Source organism: Argopecten irradians, chromosome 3 (genome assembly GCF_041381155.1).
Source record: "Argopecten irradians isolate NY chromosome 3, Ai_NY, whole genome shotgun sequence".
Lineage (NCBI taxonomy): Eukaryota > Metazoa > Mollusca > Bivalvia > Pectinida > Pectinidae > Argopecten > Argopecten irradians.
This window is the reverse complement of record NC_091136.1, coordinates 62,279,789-62,304,331: the sequence shown is the minus strand read 5'-3', so window position 1 is coordinate 62,304,331 and position 24,543 is coordinate 62,279,789. Positions and strand designations below refer to the sequence as shown.

Sequence of the window (24,543 nt, the reverse complement as noted above, 5' to 3'; positions counted from 1 at the left end):
ATACGTAGCTGAACAATATGTCTTGTCTCTGTGAAATAAGACTGTTGAATATGTACGGCTGGCTGTTTGTACTCATTTCAATGCACTGGAGATGTAAGTGCAATACAAAATACAAAATGGAAAGTCACGTGCAGTGCAGTTGTAACGAAGCCTTTTAAAGTATAAGACATGTTTGTCCGTGCGTTTAAATTATTTTTTTCACAGCTTAATTCATCAAAACACATGGTTTCCAATAGAAGTCAATTGAAGAAAAAAAGCATGTCAAAATTTTCGAGCAGTAACGTCACATATAACTTCCACTCCTATACATGTAATCATGACTGGTTAGTTAGGTATTCAATACTGTACTACAAAAGGTCAATGTTTTTATATTTAAAATCATCTCTATCAAGTCATCTGATAACATTGGGAGGTTATAATTGATTAAGTATTTATATTTAATGTGGCTGTCATTATCAGCATGCATGATACAATTATATCTAGGTAACATGCAACATATACATTTAAGTTATTAGTGTTCTAATTTATATATAAATCCAGAGTTAGAGCCAAACATGTACCAGGGGAAGCAACTCCATTTCTGATCATGGTACAAACGTCCTGCGTATAGTGATTGAGAAAGAGAGGATCTGGAGACTATGTTGAGTTTGGTAGATGGGTCAATATTCGTGTGGCAGAACGACGCATGTAGAGAGGGTACAATAGCATTAATTATCACAGTGGAAGATTTCATTGATTCTAGTCAGGTATATATATATACAGTCAAACTCGGTTAATACGAACTCGAAGGGACCACGGAAAAACTTCGAGTTATCCGAGTGTTCGAATTAAGCGAGTTCTCAAGTCAAACTGTCAATCTCTTCACTAAGTATACACACATGTACTAGTCTCACGTCGTAAGCAAGGACGGTGTCAAAATCTTATATGTACAGTGGAAACCGCTAATATTGAAGTCCTTGGGGAATGGGGAATATTTTCAAAAATTATTGAGATTTCAATATAAACCAAAGACGATGGAATATTGTGAATATGGAATAAACAGTATTTCAATATTGAATTCACCGGTAATCGATTTCAATATAAGTGGGTTCCACTGGGTCGCAAAGTTATAACTATAAAACAGAAATATATCTTAATATTTTTTAATGAAATCACAACAAAATTATTCAAACATACAAAAAGAATGTAACAGAATCATATAAAATAGCAGAAAACTTACGTTTACCGAGACACATGTGTTGACAGGAAGTTACAATGTACAGGAAGTAAATCTACGCATGTCAGCTTAACATATCAGTGTTTTATCACTATGGTGGATGGTGAACAGCGCAAAGTCTATTTTGCTGAGTAACACGTTCAAAGCACTAACATTGATACAATTGTAATCGCACTATTCGGTTTCACAAGAATAAAGTCTTTGAATAAAATTTTAAACATCTGTCTCGCGTTCACACACAAAGTCACTGAAATAGTCTGCTATCTTTGTCTGAGTTGTACCGGGTCCTTCGTTGGATTGCTCAGTTGACTTCGACATTTCCGAAACGGGTATGATATTGCTGTGAAACTGCAGTGAATTTATTATACACGTACATGACACCTCCTCAGTTACTGAGCTACTCTTAATGAGTACCTCGGGACTAATTACACCATTGCGTCTTTCATATTTTCCGACTACACGGTGCCAGGTGGTAGAGCTTAGTTCTGCTTGAGTGATCACACTAGTGACAGGCGGCCGGGACCACATGTTTTGTATCATATCGCTGTACCAGTCGGGATAATGTTTACGTAAGTGCAGCGTACATGTGGCCCAATTTTAAATTTGATGATCACTGATTATTGTTGATACAAAGAATTAACGATATTGCTAAACATTTAACAGTTATCTCCGTGTTTACGTAGTTGAAAACGGCTTTTTTAATTGTCGTTTTTTTTAAATCGGCATTTTCGGCAATCTTTTACTCACAAAAAAATCTCACTTCGTATTATACGAACATTTTATGTAGGATTTTTGTCATTCGGACCAAACATATACTTCGTATCAAGCGAGTTTTTCGAGTTTTTCCGAATTCGAATTTTCCGAGTTTTTTTAACATAGATAAAGAGGGAATTTGGCCGGGACCGGCCAAGTACTTCGTATTAAGCCGGGTTGTCGTATTATCCGAGTTCGTATCAACCAAGTTCGACTGTATATATATATTTTACAAATAAGTATAACCAACAAACATTGGATTTCAGAATGGATTTTTGTCTCATGCCCATACACATTGGGCTAACTGTAGTAGGCAGTGGAGTATTGGGCTTTCCTTTATTTCTGCTCGGTGAATACAGCGTATAGAGTATTAACCAAAGCAAACACCTAACCCAGTGTATATTGATCAGGGGAGCCTGACAATGATTGGCCTGAAGCTCCTGTATAATCAGCTAGACAATATTCCTCAATGGAGCTGATAGATCAATACTGTATATAGACATTTGACTTACAAAGCTATCTAAGCTTACATTAACAGAAACACAGTATGTCTGTTTATCATAGTGAGGGGCACTACGCTGCAGAATCACACGCTGTAAACAGGGATTGGTCGAACAACCAGCATTCTGTCTGTAAATGTTGAGTATGCAGAAACTGTGGACAGCGTTTATTGGACCATGCTGATCAAACAAAGATGATTAATTAAATAAAGTAATGAGTGAAAAATATATTTCTATGTTATCTTCATTGCAACTGGATGGAACAGGTGGAGGATAGATTTCTCAAGAATTTTGTGAAGAGTTAATTTGCATCTCTGATTGTCATGGTGCCTAAACTGGTATGTCTTTGATTTGTCAAAATGTTCGGTGATCGATCTTGACAAATTCCATGCTATCAATTTAAGTGAAACAGAAAATGTGAGATTAAACAGCACTTCAATGTTATGGTACCTTACTATTGTACATTCACATTTAAAGCACTAGCTGTGCTAAAATCTGGGTACTGTTCTAATGTCTTAACAAATCCTATGGTTTAGCTGCCCAAATCACCATCGTGCTAAAAAGATCACATTTGTTGATACAATAAGTAATTAAGTACCATGTATATGGCCAGTGAGAAGTCTTTTGATTTTCTCCATTGTTTCTGTACCACTTGGCTCAAAAATCAATATTCCAAATGAGAGCTATATGTCTTCTCGACCATTCATTGTACAACCCGGATATGATATGCTTAAGACTCGTTACAGACTTTTTTTTCCACTAGAGATAATAACACATGCAGGGGTAAGCTGCCTGTCACTGAACAGCTACTGCAATTATCTGTTCATGCAGGTAAAAGCTTTCTCACGTCTCGAGCACTTCTGGTTGGTCAGCCTGTGGTGTACTTGACCTTGATCAAGAGGACGTCATAGGTCTAAAAACATGCCTCTTTTTGACACTTTGGAAGGTGCATATTCTAGCAGATCCTTGTTCCTGTAACTATGGTAATGCTCGAAGATCTCAGCAGATAATGTTGGTGTTTTAGTTTTGTGGTTTAAGGTGACTGCAGTGGGATGATGGTGTGTGTAAGGTGTTAATGAAAAGTCAGATGTTAGATTGTATAAAACAGATTTCTATAACCCTACAATACTGTATAATGTCAGCCCTCCCTGCCATACAACTAGTACAATACTGTATAATGTCAGTCCTCACAGACACACAACTAGTACAATACTGTATAATGTCAGTCCTCACAGTCATACACCTAGTACAATTCTGTATAATGTCAGTCCTGACAATCATTCACCTAGTACAACACTGTATAATGTCAGCCCTCACAGTCATACACCTAGTACAATACTGTATAATGTCAGCCCTCACAGTCATACACCTAGTACAATACTGTATAATGTCAGTCCTCACAGATATACACCTAGTACAATACTGTATAATGTCAGCCCTCTCAGTCATACACCTAGTATAATACTGTATAATGTCAGTCCTCACAGTCATACACCTAGTACAATACTGTATAATGTCAGCCCTCACAGTTATACACCTAGTACAATACTGTATAATGTCAGTCCTCTCAGTCATACACCTAGTACAATACTGTATAATGTCAGCCCTCACAGTCATACACCTAGTACAATACTGTATAATGTCAGTCCTCACTGTCATACACCTAGTACAATACTGTATAATGTCAGCCCTCACAGTCATACACCTAGTACAATACTGTATAATGTCAGTCCTCTCAGTCATACACCTAGTACAATACTGTATAATGTCAGTCCTCACAGTCACACAACTAGTACAATACTGTATAATGTCAGTCCTCCATGTCATACAACTAGTACAATACTGTATAATGTCAGCCCTCACAGTCATACACCTAATACAATACTTATAATGTCAGCCCTCACAGTCATACACCTAGTACAATACTGTATAATGTCAGGCCTCACAGTCATACACCTAGTACATTGCTGTATAATGACAGTCCTCACAGTCATACACCTAGTACAATACTGTATAATGTCAGGCCACACAGTCATACACCTAGTACATTGCTGTATAATGACAGTCCTCCATGTCATACAACTAGTACAATACTGTATAATGTCAGTCCTCACAGTCATACACCTAGTACATTACTGTATAATGTCAGCCCTCCCTGTCATACAACTAGTAAAATACTGTAAAATGTCAGCACTCACAGTCATACACCTAGTACAATACTGTATAATGTCATTCCTCACAGTCATACACCTAGTACATTACTGTATAATGTCAGTCCTCACAGTTATACACCTAGTGCAATACTGTATAATGTCAGCCCTCACAGACACACAACTAGTACAATACTGTATAATGTCAGCCCTCTCAGTCATACACCTAGTACAATACTGTATAATGTCAGCCCTCACAGACACACAACTAGTACAATACTGTATAATGTCAGCCCTCACAGTCATACTCCTAGTACAATACTGTATAATGTCAGCTCTCACAGTCATACATCTAATACAATACTGTATAATGTCAGTCCTTACAGTCATACACCTAGTACAATACTGTATAATGTCAGCCCTCTCAGTCATACACCTATTGCAATACTGTATAATGTCAGCCCTCACAGACACACAACTAATACAATACTGTATAATGTCAGTCCTTACAGTCATACACCTAGTACAATACTGTATAATGTCAGCCCTCAAAGACACACAACTATTATACTCTGATGTCAGTTTATACAGTGATGAACCTACTACAACTTGCTGCCTGCCAGTTCAGATGTATCTATGTATATGGGTATGATATCATTATATGAATATTGTATGGTATGCTGGTATGAATTAATTAGTAAGAATGAATTACGAGATTCACTTTATTACTATTATTCTATTATGGCCCTTTCGTGAGGGAACTGTTCTTCTATAGTGTTGTCTGGCGAGGTATAGTCCCCGAGTCGAAGACTCGGGGACTATACCTCGCCAGACAACACTATAGGAGAACTGTTCCCGAGGGAAAGGGCCATAATAGATTTAGTACGTCACATGACATTCATTGTGACGTAATATATTTGGTCGCGTGTTCATTCCCGGGGGACTATACTTTGGTATAGTTCCCGTAGTCAGGTATAATCTCCCGTAGTCAAGAAGGACAGGGAACTGTTGCAAAATAGACCATGGCTGTTATCCAATCGCATTCCTAGTAATTATCATGTGATGTACTAAAATTGACCATAACAAACAGGTGCTTTGAGAAATGATTTCAAGTGGTGTAATGGCAACGATGCATGTTTACCTTAACATTAAACAGGGCAACAAATATTAAAACTCTATAGAGATGTCATTCCATGTAAAACAGTCCATCCTTCTTTTCTGATAACTCGTTATGTTTAAATCAGTTGAATTGTGTCCCATTTTCTGGCTTTGTTAGAAATGAAAATAATGTATGTACTCTCCCTTTTCCCCACCTTTTTTTGGGACACACAAAACTAAAATAATGCCCCCTCTTCCCTTGCTTCACGCACTGTATTATGTATTATATAAATACAATAAAAGATGTGTTGAATTGTTGATAATTAATGTCCCACTTTCTATATTTGGTACTGTAAAATAATGTGAAGTAATGTCCCAGTTGGATGCCTGGCCCATAGATAAGTTGCATCGTGAGCCTTCATAGTTCAGTGTTCCTTGGCTGCAGAGAGAAGGATATTGATCAGTGAATTGATTTGCCTGTTCCTGGAGTGCTTGGCTGTAGAATCAATGACAGCCATAGAACCTCTGTCTACGGTGGAGCCTTCTGACACTCCCACTTCTCTCTGCCGCCATTTTGGGTTCTATCTTGGCTCCTTGGCCAAAATATCTACCTCTACAGTTCAGTGGCGGTGTGGTGGTGCATTGTGCTGACCATTTTTGAGTATAGTGGACAGGGCGTGACATTGGAGTGCTGAAGGTCACAGCTCTGTGTGGTAGCCGAGAATTCCTAACTTATTGATCCCCCTGGAGAATGCACATGAACATGTGAACATGGAAGCTGAGGTAAAAGTCTCTCTATTAAATTCTTCACCAGGTGATTTATTTATTAATATAGCAACATCATCAACCTGTATTTCTCCTCCTGGCATTCCTTTAATTAACATACTGGGGCCATTTTTATATCTGCTCATCACCACTGTTTACTTTGCTATGGGAGCTCCAACCAAGGGCTCGGGCTTGTTTTGCTTTGTATTGTCACACCAGTCTCTGTTAGTCCTCAGTGTCCTTGTAGGAGCAGATAAAAGCAGTTTTGTACAGAGGTAACCAGAATTTCATATCTATATCCATACATGTCAGTACATGTGCATACATTTCAGTATGTAGATATGTTTTTTGCTGTTAGGAGGTCACTGTGCTCCACCCAGTGTAGGTATGAATATAAGTGTTATAGAGTTCTGAAATCATCAGGATCTCTCCTTCTGGGCAATTAAAACAAAAGGCGTCATTTTTGCTGTAATGGAATGCAGGACTTTTTCCTTGCAAGAAGCCAATTGTTATACATGTATGTCTCTTATTTGTAGATATTCAATGAGTTAATTTGACTGTATTTTGATATAAAATCCCTTTTGGTAAGTGATTACAAATTTATCAACTAAATTGAGCACACTTACAGACGATTGGAATGATGCAAGGGGTTGGTTTATTAGCTCACCTGGTCCGAAGGACTGAGGTGAGCTTATGGGATACCGCAGCGTCCGGCGTCTGTCGTCCGGCGTCCGGCGTCCGGTGTCCGGCGTCTGTGGTCCGGCGTCCGTCAACAATCGACTTCTTCTCCATAACCGCTGGTCGGATTTCAACAAAATTTGACAGGTAGCATCCTTATGGGCTACTAACTGAAAATTGTACAAATGATGGGGCTGATCCCCGGGGGCCTGAGGGGCAGAGCCAAAAGGGGTCAATATGGCTATTTCCATATAAACGACTTCTTCTCATGGGATATATAGCACCCATAATGCAATGGTAGCATACTTATAGGGTGGGGATTCAAAATAGTACAAATGATGGGGCTGACCCCCCGGGGGCCTGAGGGGCGGGGTCAAATGGGTCAATTTGGCTATTTCCATAAAAACGACTTCTTCTCTGAAACAAAACATGGGATAGCACCCAAAATGCAATGGTAGCATCCTTACAGGGTGGGGATTCAAAATTGTACAAATGATGGGGCTGACCTCCCGGAGGGGATCCTGAGGGGCGGGGTCAAAAGGGGTCAATTTGGCTATTTCCATATAAACGACTTCTTCTCTGAAACTAAGCATGGTATAGCACCCATAATGCAATGGTAGCATCCTTATAGGGTGGGGATTCCAAATTGTGCAAATGATAGGGCTGCCCCCGGGGGCCTGAGGGGCGGGGTCAAAAGTGGTCAATTTCCATATAAATGACTTTTTCTCTGCAACTTAACATGGGATTACGCTCATAATGCAATGGTTACATCCTTATAGGGTTTGGATTCAAAATTTTGCAAATGATGGGACTGACCCCCCGGGGGCCTGAAGGATGGGTTCAAAAGGGGTTAATTTAGCTATTTCCATATTAACGACTTCTTCTCTGCAACTAAGAATGGAAGAGCACTTATAATGCAATGGTAACATCCTTATAGGGTTGGGATTTGAAATTGTACAAATGATATGGCTGACCCCCGGGGCCTTAGACGGCAATAGATGCGAGGTTCAAAAAGGTCAATTAGGCTACTACTTTCATATAAATTACTTTGTCTCTGAACCTATGTATTGGATAGCATATTTGTATGGTATCCATAAACTTTGGGATCATTGTATGGTTGTGATTCAAAATTAAACCATACTTTGGGAGTCAATTTTGTTTATATTTTTTTGACTAATTGTCAGAGTCTTGTGTACAATTCCCAAAATCCCAACCCTATAAGGATGCTACCATTGCATTATAAGTGCTCTTCCATTCTTAGTTGCAGAGAAGAAGTCGTTTATATGGAAATAGCTAAATTGACCCCTTTTGACCCCACCCTTCAGGCCCCCGGGGGTCAGCCCCATCATTTGCAAAATTTTTGAATTCAAACCCTATAAGGATGTAACCATTGCATTATGAGCGTTAATCCCATGTTAAGTTGCAGAGAAAAAGTTATTTATATGGAAATTGACCACTTTTGACCCCGCCCCTCAGGCCCCCGGGGGGTCAGCCCTATCATTTGCACAATTTTGAATTCCCACACTATAAGGATACTACCATTGTATTATGGGTGCTATAACGTGCTTAGTTTCAGAGAAGAAGTCGTTTATATGGAAATAGCCAAATTGGCCCCTTTTGACCCCGCCCCTCAGGCCCCTGGGGGTCAGCCCCATCATTTGTACAATTTTGAATCCCCATCCTATAAGGATGCTACCATTGCATTATGGGTGCTATCCCATGCTTGGTTTCAGAGAAGAAGTCGTTTATATGGAAATAGCCAAATTGAACCCTTTTGACCCTGCCCCTCAGGCCCCCCGGGGGTCAGCCACATCATTTGTACAATTTTGAATCCCCAACCTATAAAGATACTACCATTGCATTATGGGTGCTATCTCATGCTTAGTTTCAGAGAAGAAGTCGTTTATATGGAAATAGCCAAATTGACCCCATTTGACCCCGCCCCTCAGGCCCCCGGGGGTCTGCCCCATCATTTGTACAATTAATCCCCACCCTATAAGGATGCTACCATTGCATTATGGGTGCTACCCCATGCTTGGTTTCAGAGAAGAAGTCGTTTATATGGAAATAGCCAAATTGACCCCTTTTGACCCCCGCCCCTCAGGCCCCCGGGGGTCAGCCACATCATTTGTACAATTTTTAATCCCTACCCTATAACGATACTACCATTGCATTATGAGTGCTATCTCATGCTTAGTTTCAGAGAAGAAGTCGTTTATATGGAAATAGCCAAATTGACCCCATTTGACCCCGCCCCTCAGGCCCCCGGGGGGTCAGCCCCATCATTTGTACAATTTTGAATCCCCACCCTATAAGGATGCTACCATTGCATTATGGGTGCTATCCCATGCTTGGTTTCAGAGAAGAAGTTCGTTTATATGGAAATAGCCAAATGGACCCCATTTGACCCCGCCCCTCAGGCCCCCGGGGGGTCAGCCCCATCATTTGTACAATTTTGAATCCCCACCCTATAAGGATGCTACCATTGCATTATGGGTGCTATCCCATGCTTGGTTTCAGAGAAGAAGTCGTTTATATGGAAATAGCCAAATTGACCCCTTTTGGCCCCGCCCCTCAGGCCCCTGGGGGGTCAGCCCCATCATTTGTACAATTTTCAGTTAGTAGCCCATAAGGATGCTACCAGCCAAATTTTGTTGAAATCCGACCAGCGGTTATGGAGAAGAAGTCGATTGTTGACGGACGGAACGGACGGACGGACGACGGACGACGGACGACGGACGACGGACGCCGGACGCCGGACGCCACGGTATGGCATAAGCTCACCTTGGTCCTTCGGACCAGGTGAGCTAAAAACCAGGTGAGCGATACAGGCCCTCTGGGCCTCTTGTATATATATATGTTTTGATGGCTATATTGATATAAATCCAATGACACCCCACCCAAGAACCTGAGGGTTGGAGCCAATGACACCCCACCCTAGAACCTGAGGGTTGGAGCCAATGACACCCCACCCAAGAACCTGAGGGTTGGAGTCAATGACACCCCACCCAAGAACCTGAGGGTTGGAGCCAATGACACCCCACCCAAGAACCTGAGGGTTGGAGCCAATGACACCCCACCCAAGAACCTGAGGGTTGGAGACAAACACTCCAGAGTTTGTTTTATTATAGACACTTCTCTGCTTTCACATTTAAATAAAAAGAAGTTTTTTGTTTTGTTTCAATTAAACCAATGCTCATGCAGTTTGACCCATTAGGGGTCTGAGGGGCATGACCCATTTGGCTTACTGGGTAACTGAAAACTAAACAACCTTTTTTTCAGAAAAGAAGCATTAGATATCAGTTATATTTAACTGGTAGTGCATCTAGTTGGCCTGTAGGCTTTATCGCACTGACCCATCAGGGGCCTGAGAAAACCAAAGTGGTCAGTTTGTCTGTGTTGATACAAACAAGTCCCAGTGACCTCGTATATGCTATTGAATCAAATGGTTGTGTGCTATGAATTGCAAAATTGTATTGTAAGTCCTGTTTTCAAGTTTTTGTCACATTAGCTGACCTCTCCAGTAGACATTTGGTAGAGTGATATGGGTTCTTGGGTTGATGATGTCAGTGGTTTTACCTGCAATATCAGGTCACCAGGTAAATTGTTGTAGTTCTTACCTGACTGATAAAAATATCCTTAAATCAGGGTAGTCCTCATCCATATATAACACAAACCATAGTCCTCTGTATGGTCTATTACTCAGGGTTGTGCAGATATCATCAGTCTGTTTATAATTCCAAAATTTGTAAAGTCAAGCTGGCGAAACCCAATCTCAAAAAACTTGTGTTCAGACACTGAGACTGTAAATATTTTATTAGCTTGTGTCAATGAGACTAACTGTGAGCCTGGTCACCCCAGTGTAGCTAAGAGCTGTCACAAAACATCCTACCAACTTTATAAAATATTCATAACATTTCACCTAACACATTGTTCTTAGTGCTGTTTGTTTAGATCATAAAGCATTTATATAATGGATAGTTTATAAAGGCAGCTATTTTCTTTTAAATTAGAAAATGTAAAGGTGTTTGTTCTGTATTTAATGGAGGGCTCTTTGCCCTATATTAAATTTTGTCCTGTGGATAGAGAGCTCTGTGTTCTATTGTAAATTTTGTCTTGTAGATGGAGAGCTCTTTGTCCTATAGTAAATTTTGTCTTGTAGATGGAGAGCTTTTTGTCCTATAGTAAAGTTTGTTCTGTGGATAGAGAGCTCTTTGTCCTATAGTAAAGTTTGTCCTGTGGATAGAGAGCTCTTTGTCCTATAGTAAAGTTTGTCAGTGGTAAAAGGAGAGATGTTGTCCAGATGCTTGTTCTGGCCTGTTTGTCATGGTGTCAATAGAGAGATATTTGTCCTGTAATAAAAAGGGAGATATTTGCCACATAGAAAATAAAGAAACATATTTCCCTGTTGTAATAAGACAGAAATTTGCTGTAAGTACTGGAGAGATATATGCCCTGTAGTAAATGGAAGCCTTTTTGTTTTGTTGTATTTATCAAGGCACGCTAACAGAAACCATTTTGTTGTGTTGTAAAATGAAGCCATCCTGTTCTGATATGTAACTTTATAAAAGAACTTGTAGACTCCAGTTAGTTGTGATATTTATATAGCACTTGCCTCTAAATGTGGATTCCTAAATAGTGGATGGATAACATAACTGTAAACCGACTTCCTGGATTTAACTATGCACGATTTGTGGAAAATATACAGTAGCTGTACACAGTAAATATAGCTACACCCTCATTGTATGATTTCTGTGGTTTAAGAGGAGTAATTAATATATATTAAAAACTAAGAAATCTAGTTGTGTGGAAAAAAAGACTGTTGGTTTATATCAATATAGCCAGTAGTGTTATACTATATGTACAGTTGTTGACAATGATGACATTATACAATTGATCGGAGGCCCATGATCCTGGCACATCTTTTTATAATCCCATTGTTCAAGTGTACTCTTGTGAAAACTTTGTAATGTAAAAACACAACTTTCTCTGATGTTCTTACATATCATGAGGCTTTGATTTATAGTGTTATAATAATTATTTTGGGACCAGGAACATTTAAGTTTAATCTACAACACTCAAATATTAGAAATCAGCAGGTCTTCTATGTGAATAAAAACATGTTATATTGTCTAAGTTCTTTTAAGCATGTTATTTATAGTAATGTTCACTGTACATTACCAAACATAGCTATTCCCAATGATAAACAGAGGACTAAGACTGTTGTGTTTTTTTTTATGTTACAGACCCCAGTGTAGCGATGTCTGCCAGCTTCGATGAATCCTCCAACCTTGTAGATGTTACCTCCCCTACTACCACCGAAGACTTTAATAAACTCACTGTTGACCATCACAGCACTGATAAGTCTGAACAACACGACAAGTCAAAGGCATTTGGATTTATAAAGAAACGTGCCAAGTCTCCATTCCGCTCACCGCTCAAGTCTCCCCTGAAATCTCCTCTAAAGTCACCTTTCAAGTCTAAATCCAGTAAAGCTGCCAAGGATTCACATAAAGATCCACTCAAAGACACATTTACAGACACTTTTCCTGATGATGTGAAAGATGTTTCAGAAAAAGATGTTAGTATTGATAAAAAGTCAGATGACTGGCAAGCCTTTCAGCAGATGCAGGATAGAATTAAACAGAATGTCCTGAAAACACAGTCTAGTTTGAATAAGTTATCATCAGACAACTCAGAGACTCCTAATGGTAATAACACAAACAATGACAAACGCCAAAAACAAGATGATGCAACTTTCTGGTCGAGTTTTGATGACACGTCTTCATTGATTCCTCCAAGCCCTCATGGTGTGAATAAAGATAAAGTAAAATCTTCTGATCAGGACTCCGAACTCAGTGTGACAAGTTTTCCCAACCTTAAAGTCACTCCAACTCTGTCACCACGGGGAACCCCTTGTCCTCCAGCTAACAGTCTACGGACCAGCATGGAGAGCCTGATGGCTGATGACCCTACAGGGGGTAAAGAAGAAGTGGCTGACCTTTTGGGGTTGACCACTGGTTCAACTGACACTGACCAGGCTCCTGCTGACTCTACGTATCTAATGAACCAGGACCTACTAGGACTAGATAATATTCTGTCATCGACCGGGGAATCTCAGCATGGTAGTAGTATGTGTAGCAGCTTTGATGGCTCTGACATGATGTTTGGAACAGTTTCTCATAGTGAAAGGTCATCCCAAAGGTCAACTCCCCTGGGGTTTGACCCTTGGGAGGATGACCAGCGGATCCCCATGGGAACACTTTCTTCGACCTTTGTAAGTAGTATGGTGGATGAGTTCCTACAGCTGGACACAATGAAGGAAGTTTCCCAGGCTGATCTCAATCCATTTGATTCTTCCTCTGAAAAACCAGCATCAAAGTCTAGCATCATTGATTCTCTAGATCCATTCTCTGCTAAAAAGGTGAAGGAAAAAGCTCCTCTTCCGCCTGTAAACAAGGAACCTGCACCACAACCTAAACCTACCACAGATATCCTCTCACAACCTTCATCAGAGTTTCTCCCACCTACATCTCAAAACTTCCTCAATCAAAGTGACTCTAATACTGTGCCAGCCCCAGACACAAACTTTCCTGCTCCACTGCCTATAGACTTCAGTCAGGCATTTGGAGGGAGTGTGAACCTGTCAGATGAACAGGCTTCCTCTCACTTTGATGCCTTTGCACAGTTAGATGAAGACATTCTCCCATCATCTGTTGTTCCTACAGCAGCCAGTGCCTCTTCAGACTTAATACAAGGCTTTGAGGATACAGAAAGTGACAGCACAGATGTAAAGGAAGGGTTTTCCAATATTTTACCAATAGAGGTGTATGACAATTTGGGATTTGGTGTGGCAGATCCACCTAAAGATGTACTGACAGACCAAGCTGATGAGCCAGAGCCTCGTAGTACCGATACAGCAGCAGTTGCTAACAACCCATTCCTCACGTCAGACACCAGCATGACCACTGACTTGTTTGATGACAACTTCTTTGAAACCAAATGTGCTGCTCAGCCCCAATATTCACAAGATGCATTTTCCAATATTTGGGGAAGTGCCTCCACTGACACAGTAGGCCAAAATGCTAATCCATTTCAAGAGGATTTCTTTTCCATTGATAAAATTCCAGAGGCTAAATCAGATTTTCCTGGAGATTCTGATGATGGCTTTCCTACTATTACAAGCAATAACCCATTTCTACAGGATAATTCCAATGCTGTGTTTTCTACAGTCCCCACAACATCTAACGCTAACCCATTCCTAGACGACTCTGTGTCAAACACTCAAGGACAGCTCTCAGACATAGACAGCTTTCTACTTGGTGATTCTGCTAAAGAAAGTGCTCCACAGACTATGAAATCCCCAACACTGGATGATTTTGATCCTTTTGGAATGTCTGCCCAGAAGGCAGAGGAGAGTCAGTCAGATCAGGTGGTGTCAGAACCAGCTGGTGATGACACCTTCACAGCAGTGGCGACCTCTGGAGAGGACCAGCTAGTTCAGCCAGATGAGGACGATGAAGATAATACATTCATGCTGGAGATAAAACCAGTGAAGCCAAATAGTCTAGGGTCTTTAAGATCAACAGAACCACCACCTGCCCTTAAACCACCTCCCAGACCCCCACGGTCCCCCCAACCCCCCAGGGAAAACCCCTTCAACAGGGATTCCCCTCCAGAAGAGAATTTTGCTGAATTTGAGATTCGTGGTGGAGATGACACTCCTCGTGAGAAGGACAGTAACTTGAACAGTCTGCCAAGCTTCTCCACTGAGGACAATACTCCAGAAGAAGAACTGGCAGCTCTCCCTCCTTTAGAGCCTTTCTATCCCTCGACAGACCAGGATATGTGGAGTCTGATGCTGAGACAACCCACCAAGAAAAAGCTCACAACCAACCGATTCTGGAAACAGGTCTATGTGAAGTTGGTGAAGCAGACGGATGGACCAATCCTGAAGGTGTACCAAGAAAAAGATGACAATGATGCCTTCACTGAGCTGATTCTCCAGCCCTGTTACTCTATCTCTGAGGTGTCGCTCCAGCAGTATGATCAGTATGGTAAAATCTACACAGTCAAGGTCCAGTACATCTTCTACAGGGAGAGGGTCGGTTTACGGGCAGAAAGGATCACACCAGCATTTGTTAAGAAACCAAAGGCAACCATGATTCTTGCTCATGCACCACAAGTATCTGAGATGCTCAAATTTGGTAGTTTAGACAAAGAAGAAATCTCCTCATTTGTTAGAGAAGTGGAGAATGCATTAATGAACATGGAGGCTCGTAGAGAGAAAACTCTGACATACATTAAGGATGAGGCCTGTGCTGAGGTGTGGGATGAATACAAGGCAGAGTTAGACAAACAGGGTCGAGTTCTCAAACAAAAGGCTCGGGTCAGGGCTTTCTTCCTTGCCTTTGTCACTGGCATGCCAACATGTGAACTCGGGCTTAATGACAAACGGAGGCGTGGTAAAGAGGTCGTTGGTCGCCATGACATCATCCCCATTAAGACAGAGGAGTGGATTCGTCTGGAAGATGTTGAATTTCACTGCTGTGTTGATAGAAATGAATTTGAAAAAACAAACAATATAAAATTTCATCCTTTAGATGCTTGTCAGTTTGAACTATTAAGATATCGTGTTCGTCTACGGGAAAACAAAGAATTGCCACTCCAGCTCAAAGTTCAGCAAATTTTAAAAGACTCTAAAGTGGAAATACGCTGTGACATTCTAGTAACGGGGTACCATTCCTTCAGTAAAAAACATGGCCAGTTTCCATGTGAGGACATTGAAATCCGCTTCCCCATACCAGAGCAATGGGTGTACCTATTTCGCTATGAGAAGCGCTTTGGATATGGTGCATTCAAGTCAGCCACTCGTAAACCTGGTAAGATCAAAGGCTTAGAGCGTATCACAATGATTGCGCAGGGACTATTAACGCCAACGCTGATGGAGGCCGATGTTGGAGTTGCTAAGTATGAACACCTGCACAAGGCCGTTGTATGGAGGATATCAAGACTTCCAGAGAGGAATGAAGGTAAGACCAGTCTAGGGAATACACATCCTATATTACCTGACTCTCTGTTAATGAAGGTAAGACCAGTCTAGGGAATACACATCCTATATTACCTGACTCTCTGTTAATGAAGGTAAGACCAGTCTAGGGAATACACATCCTATATTACCTGACTCTCTGTTAATGAAGGTAAGACCAGTCTAGGGAATACACATCCTATATTACCTGACTCTCTGTTAATGAAGGTAAGACCAGTCTAGGGAATACACATCCTATATTACCTGACTCTGGTAATGAAGGTAAGACCTGTCTAGGGAATACACATTCTATATTACCTGACTCTCTGTTAATGAAGGTAAGACCAGTCTAGGGAATACACATCCTATATACTATCTGTATTAACATTAATGAAGGTAAGACCAGTCTAGGGAATACACATCCTATATTACCTGACTCTCTGTTAATGAAGGTAAGACCAGTCTAGGGAATACACATCCTATATTACCTGACTCTCTGTTAATGAAGGTAAGACCAGTCTAGGGAATACACATTCCTATATTACCTGACTCTCTGTTAATGAAGGTAAGACCAGTCTAGGGAATACACATCCTATATTACCTGACTCTCTGTTAATGAAGGTAAGACCAGTCTAGGGAATACACATCCTATATTACCTGACTCTCTGTTAATGAAGGTAAGACCAGTCTAGGGAATACACATCCTATATTACCTGACTCTCTGTTAATGAAGGTAAGACCAGTCTAGGGAATACACATCCTATATTACCTGACTCTCTGTTAATGAAGGTAAGACCAGTCTAGGGAATACACATCCTATATTACCTGACTCTCTGTTAATGAAGGTAAGACCAGTCTAGGGAATACACATCCTATATTACCTGACTCTCTGTTAATGAAGGTAAGACCAGTCTAGGGAATACACATCCTATATTACCTGACTCTCTGTTAATGAAGGTAAGACCAGTCTAGGGAATACACATCCTATATTACCTGACTCTCTGTTAATGAAGGTAAGACCAGTCTAGGGAATACACATCCTATATTACCTGACTCTCTGTTAATGAAGGTAAGACCAGTCTAGGGAATACACATCCTATATTACCTGACTCTCTGTTAATGAAGGTAAGACCAGTCTAGGGAATACACATCCTATATTACCTGACTCTCTGTTAATGAAGGTAAGACCAGTCTAGGGAATACACATCCTATATTACCTGACTCTCTGTTAATGAAGGTAAGACCAGTCTAGGGAATACACATCCTATATTACCTGACTCTCTGTTAATGAAGGTAAGACCAGTCTAGGGAATACACATCCTATATTACCTGACTCTCTGTTAATGAAGGTAAGACCAGTCTAGGGAATACACATCCTATATTACCTGACTCTCTGTTAATGAAGGTAAGACCAGTCTAGGGAATACACATCCTATATTACCTGACTCTCTGTTAATGAAGGTAAGACCAGTCTAGGGAATACACATCCTATATTACCTGACTCTCTGTTAATGAAGGTAAGACCAGTCTAGGGAATACACATCCTATATTACCTGACTCTCTGTTAATGAAGGTAAGACCAGTCTAGGGAATACACATCCTATATTACCTGACTCTCTGTTAATGAAGGTAAGACCAGTCTAGGGAATACACATCCTATATTACCTGACTCTCTGTTAATGAAGGTAAGACCAGTCTAGGGAATACACATCCTATATTACCTGACTCTCTGTTAATGAAGGTAAGACCAGTCTAGGGAATACACATCCTATATTACCTGACTCTCTGTTAATGAAGGTAAGACCAGTCTAGGGAATACACATCCTATATTACCTGACTCTCTGTTAATGAAGGTAAGACCAGTCTAGGGAATACACATCTATATTACCTGACTCTCTGTTAATGAAGGTAAGACCAGTCTAGGGAATACACATCCTATATTACCTGACTCTCTGTTAATGAAGGTAAGACCAGTCTAGGGAATACACATCCTATATTACCTGACTCTCTGTTAATGAAGGTAAGACCAGTCTAGGGAATACACATCCTATATTAACCTGACTCTCTGTTAATGAAGGTAAGACAGTCTAGGGAATACACATCCTATATTACCTGACTCTCTGTTAATGAAAGGTAAGACCAGTCTCTGTTAGGGAATACACATCCTATATTACCTGACTCTCTGTAATGAAGGTAAGACCAGTCTAGGGAATACACATCCTATATTACCTGACTCTCTGTTAATGAAGGTAAGAACCAGTCTAGGGAATACACATCCTATATTACCTGACTCTCTGTTAATGAAGGTAAGACCAGTCTAGGGAATACACATCCTATATTACCTGACTCTCTGTTAATGAAGGTAAGACCAGTCTAGGGAATACACATCCTATATTACCTGACTCTCTGTTAATGAAGGTAAGACCAGTCTAGGGAATACACATCCTATATTACCTGACTCTCTGTTAATGAAGGTAAGACCAGTCTAGGGAATACACATCCTATATTACCTGACTCTCTGTTAATGAAGGTAAGACCAGTCTAGGGAATACACATCCTATATTACCTGACTATCTGTTAATGAAAGGTAAGGACCAGTCTAGGGAATACACATCCTATATTACCTGACTCTCTGTTAACAAAGGTTAAGACCAGGGGAATACACATCCTATAGTACCTGTCTAACAAGGTAAGACCAGTCTAGGGAATACACATCCTATATTACCTGACTCTCTGTTAATGAAGGTAAGAACCAGTCTAGGGAATACACATCCTATATTACCTGACTCTCTGTTAATGAAGGTCTCTAGGATATACACATCTATATTACCTGACTAGGTAAGAAGGTAAGGACCAGTCTAGGGAATACACATCCTATATTACCTGACTCTCTGTTAATGAAGGTAAGACCAGTCTAGGGAATACACATCCTATATTACCTGACTCTCTGTTAATGAAGGTAAGACCAGTCTAGGGAATACACATCCTATATTTACCTGACTCTCTGTTAATGAAGGTAAGACCAGTCTAGGGAATACACATCCTATATTACCTGACTCTCTGTTAATGAAGGTAAGACCAGTCTAGGGAATACACATCCTATATTACCTGACTCTCTGTTAATGAAGGTAAGACCAGTCTAGGGAATACACATCCTATATTACCTGACTCTCTGTTAATGAAGGTAAGACCAGTTCTAGGGAATACACATCCTATATTACCTGACTCTCTGTTAATGAAGGTAAGACCAGTCTAGGGAATACACATCCTATATTACCTGACTCTCTGTTAATGAAGGTAAGACCAGTCTAGGGAATACACATCCTATATTACCTGACTCTCTGTTAATGAAGGTAAGACCAGTCTAGGGAATACACATCCTATATTACCTGACTCTCTGTTAATGAAGGTAAGACCAGTCTAGGGAATACACATCCTATATTACCTGACTCCTCTGTTAAAGAAAGGTAAGACCAGTCTAGGGAATACACATTCTATATTACCTGACTCTCTGTTAATGAAGGTAAGACCAGTCTAGGGAATACACATACTATTATTACCTGACTCTCTGGTTAATGAAGGTAAGACCAGTCTAGGGAATACACATCCTATATTACCTGACTCTCTGTTAATGAAGGTAAGACCAAGTCTAGGGAATACACATCCTATATTACCTGACTCTCTGTTAATGAAGGTAAGACCAGTCTAGGTAATACACATCCTATATTACCTGACTCTCTGTTAATGAAGGTAAGACCAGTCTAGGGAATACACATCCTATATTACCTGACTCTCTGTTATGAAGGTAAGACCAGTCTAGGGAATACACATCCTATATTACCTGACTCTCCTCTGTAATGAAGGTAAGACCAGTCTAGGGAATACACATCCTATATTACCTGACTCTCTGTTTTATGAAGGTAAGACCAGTCTAGGGAATACACATCCTATATTACCTGACTCTCTGTTAATGAAGGTAAGACCAGTCTAGGGAATACACATCCTATATTACCTGACTCTCTGTTAATGAAGGTAAGACCAGTCTAGGGAATACACATCCTATATTACCTGACTCTCTGTTAATGAAGGTAAGACCAGTCTAGGGAATACACATCCTATATTACCTGACTCTCTGTTAATGAAGGTAAGACCAGTCTAGGGAATACACATCCTATATTACCTGACTCTCTGTTAATGAAGGTAAGACCAGTCTAGGGAATACACATCCTATATTACCTGACTCTCTGTTAATGAAGGTAAGACCAGTCTAGGGAATACACATCCTATATTACCTGACTCTCTGTTAATGAAGGTAAGACCAGTCTAGGGAATACACATCCTATATTACCTGACTCTCTGTTAATGAAGGTAAGACCAGTCTAGGGAATACACATCCTATATTACCTGACTCTCTGTTAATGAAGGTAAGACCAGTCTAGGGAATACACATCCTATATTACTGGGATCTCTCTGTTAATGAAGGTAAGACCAGTCTAGGGAATACACATCCTATATTACCTGACTCTCTGTTAATGAAGGTAAGACCAGTCTAGGGAATACACATCCTATATTACCTGACTCTCTGTTAATGAAGGTAAGACCAGTCTAGGGAATACACATCCTATATTACCTGACTCTCTGTTAATGAAGGTAAGACCAGTCGTAGGGAATACACATCCTATATTACCTGACTCTCTGTTAATGAAGGTAAGACCAGTCTAGGGAATACACATCCTATATTACCTGACTCTCTGTTAATGAAGGTAAGACCAGTCTAGGGAATACACATCCTATATTACCTGACTCTCTGTTAATGAAGGTAAGACCAGTCTAGGGAATACACATCCTATATTACCTGACTCTCTGTTAATGAAGGTAAGACCAGTCTAGGGAATACACATCCTATATTACCTGACTCTCTGTTAATGAAGGTAAGACCAGTCTAGGGAATACACATCCTATATTACCTGACTCTCTGTTAATGAAGGTAAGACCAGTCTAGGGAATACACATCCTATATTACCTGACTCTCTGTTAATGAAGGTAAGACCAGTCTAGGGAATACACATCCTATATTACCTGACTCTCTGTTAATGAAGAAGGTAAGACCAGTCTAGGGAATACACATCCTAATATTACCTGACTCTCTGTTAATGAAGGTAAGACCAGTCTAGGGAATACACATCCTATATTACCTGACTCTCTGTTAATGAAGGTAAGACCAGTCTAGGGAATACACATCCTATATTACCTGACTCTCTGTTAATGAAGGTAAGACCAGTCTAGGGAATACACATCCTATATTACCTGACTCTCTGTTAATGAAGGTAAGGACCAGTCTAGGGAATCATACACATCCTATATTACCTGACTCTCTGTTAATGAAGGTAAGACCAGTCTAGGGAATACACATCCTATATTACCTGACTCTCTCTGTTAATGAAGGTAAGACCCAGTCTAGGGAATACACATCCTATATTACCTGACTCTCTGTTAATGAAGATAAGACCAGTCTAGGGAATACACATCCTATATTACCTGACTCTCTGTTAATGAAGGTAAGACCAGTCTAGGGAATACACATCCTATATTACCTGACTCTCTGTTAATGAAGGTAAGACCAGTCTAGGGAATACACATCCTGATATATTACCTGACTCTCTGTTAATGAAGGTAAGACCAGTCTAGGGAATACACATCCTATATTACCTGACTCTCATGTTAATGAAGGTAAGACCAGTCTAGGGAATACACATCCTATATTACCTGACTCTCTGTTAATGAAGGTAAGACCAGTCTAGGGAATACACATCCTATATTACCTGACTCTCTGTTAATGAAGGTAAGACCAGTCTAGGGAATACACATCCTATATTACCTGACTCTCTGTTAATGAAGGTAAGACCATGTCTAGGGAATACACATCCTATATTACCTGACTCTCTGTTAATGAAGGGTAAGGGACCAGTCTAGGGAATACACATCCTATATTACCTGACTCTCTGTTAATGAAGGTAAGACCAGTCTAGGTACCTGACTCTCTGTATAATGAAGGGTAAGCACATCCTATATTACCATGACTCTCTGTTAATGAAGGTAAGACCAAGTCTAGGGAATACACATCCTATATTACCTGACTCTCTGTTAATGAAGGTAAGACCAGTCTAGGGAATACACCCAATAATAACCTATATGTTTTAATGAAGGTCAAGGGACCAGTCTAGGAATTACACATCCTATATTACCTGAGACTCTGGTAATGAAGGTAAGACCAGTTTAGGGAATACACATCCTATATTACCTGACTCTCTGTTAATGAAGGTAAGACCAGTCTAGGGAATCCTATATTACTGACTATTTCTGTTATTGAAGATACACATCTATTACACAACCTTAATATTACCTGACTCTCTGTTAATGAAGGTAAGACCAGTCTAGGGAATACACATCCTATATTACCTGACTAATCTGTTAACAAAGGTAAGACCAGTCTAGGGAATACACATCCTATATTACCTGACTCTCTCTGTTAACACCTGAGAGGTAAGACCAGTCTAGGGTAATACACATCCTATATTACCTGACTCTCTGTTAATGAAGGTAAGACCAGTCTACGGGAATACACATCCTATATTACCTGACTCTCTGTTAATGAAGGTAAGGACCAGTCTAGGGAATACACATCCTATATTACCTGACTCTCTGTTAATGAAGGTAAGACCAGTCTAGGGAATACACATCCTATATTACCTGACTCTCTGTTAATGAAGGTAAGACCAGTCTAGGGAATACACATCCTATATTACCTGACTCTCTGTTAAATGAAGGTAAGACCAGTCTAGGGGTAATACACATCCTATATTACCTGACTCTCTGTTAATGAAGGTTGATTTGTACAGTTACACCATGTCTAATGGTAGGGGTTGATTTGTAACACCAATCTAAATGTAAGGGGGTTGATTTGTACACACCAATCTATATGGTAGGGGTTGATTTGTACTGTTACACCAATCTAAGGGGTGGGTTACACCAATCTAAAGGGCTAAGGGTTTGATTTGTACTGGGGGGTTGATTGTACTGTTACACCAATCTAATGGTAGGGGTTGATTTGTACTGTTACACCAATCTAATGGTAGGGGTTGATTTGTACCGTTACACCAATATAAGTTTGAGGGTTACACCAATCTAATGGTAGGGGTTGAATTTGTACTGTTTACACCAATCTGAAGGTAGGGGTTGGATTTGTACTGTTACACAACCAATCTGTAGGGGTTGATTTGTACTGTTACACCAATCTAATGGGGGTTGAGGGGGTTGGGGTTGATTTGTACCGTTTTGATTTGTACTGTTACACCAATCTGAAGGTAGGGGTTATTTGACACTTGTTACCAATCTAATGGTAGGGGTTGATTTGTACTGTACACCAATCTAATGGGGTTGATTTGTACTGTTACACCAATCTAAGGTAGGGGTTGATTTAGGGGTTGGGGTTGATTTGTACTGTTACACCAAATCTAAGGTTTGACACCCAATCTAATGGTAGGGGTTGATTTGTACTGTTACACCAATCTAATGGTAGGGGTTGATTTGTACCGTTACACCAATCTAATGGTAGGGGTTGATTTGTACTGTTACACCAATCTAATGGTAGGGGTTGATTTGTACTGTTACACCAATCTGAAGGTAGGGGTTGATTTGTACTGTTACACCAATCTAATGGTAGGGGTTGAGTTGTACCGTTACACCAATCTAATGGTAGGGGTTGATTTGTACTGTTACACCAATCTAATGGTAGGGGTTGATTTGTACTGTTACACCAATCTAATGGTAGGGGTTGATTTGTACTGTTACACCAATCTAATTGTAGGGGTTGATTTGTACTGTTACACCAATCTAATGGTAGGGGTTGATTTGTACTGTTACACCAATCTAATGGTAGGGGTTGATTTGTACTGTTACACCAATCTAATGGTAGGGGTTGATTTGTACTGTTACACCAATCTAATGGTAGGGGTTGATTTGTACTGTTACACCAATCTGAAGGTAGGGGTTGATTTGTACCGTTACACCAATCTGAAGGTAGGGGTTGATTTGTACTGTTACACCAATCTAATGGTAGGGGTTGATTTGTACTGTTACACCAATCTAATGGTAGGGGTTGATTTGTACTGTTACACCAATCTGAAGGTAGGGGTTGATTTGTACTGTTACACCAATCTAATGGTAGGGGTTGATTTGTACCGTTACACCAATCTAATGGTAGGGGTTGAGTTGTACTGTTACACCAATTCTAATGGTAGGGGTTGATTTGTACTGTTACACCAATCTAATGGTAGGGGTTGAGTTGTACCGTTA

At 40.3% G+C, this 24,543-nt stretch overlaps 1 protein-coding gene across 2 annotated transcripts in view; it reads left to right on the top strand.

Moving 5' to 3' along the window:
* Positions 1-24,543, top strand: part of LOC138319318 (protein stoned-B-like) — a 40,845-nt gene that overhangs the window by 5,539 nt on the left and 10,763 nt on the right. Inside the window, exons 1-2 of one of the 2 annotated variants that reach the window (XM_069262389.1) lie at positions 6,180-6,500; positions 12,407-16,192. In XM_069262389.1, coding sequence (XP_069118490.1) covers positions 12,421-16,192 — 3,772 coding nt within the window. In that variant the 5' untranslated portion in view covers positions 6,180-6,500; positions 12,407-12,420. Of the gene's footprint in view, positions 1-6,179; positions 6,501-12,406; positions 16,193-24,543 lie in introns of those variants that run through there. The other variant, XM_069262388.1, reaches the window with a different exon arrangement.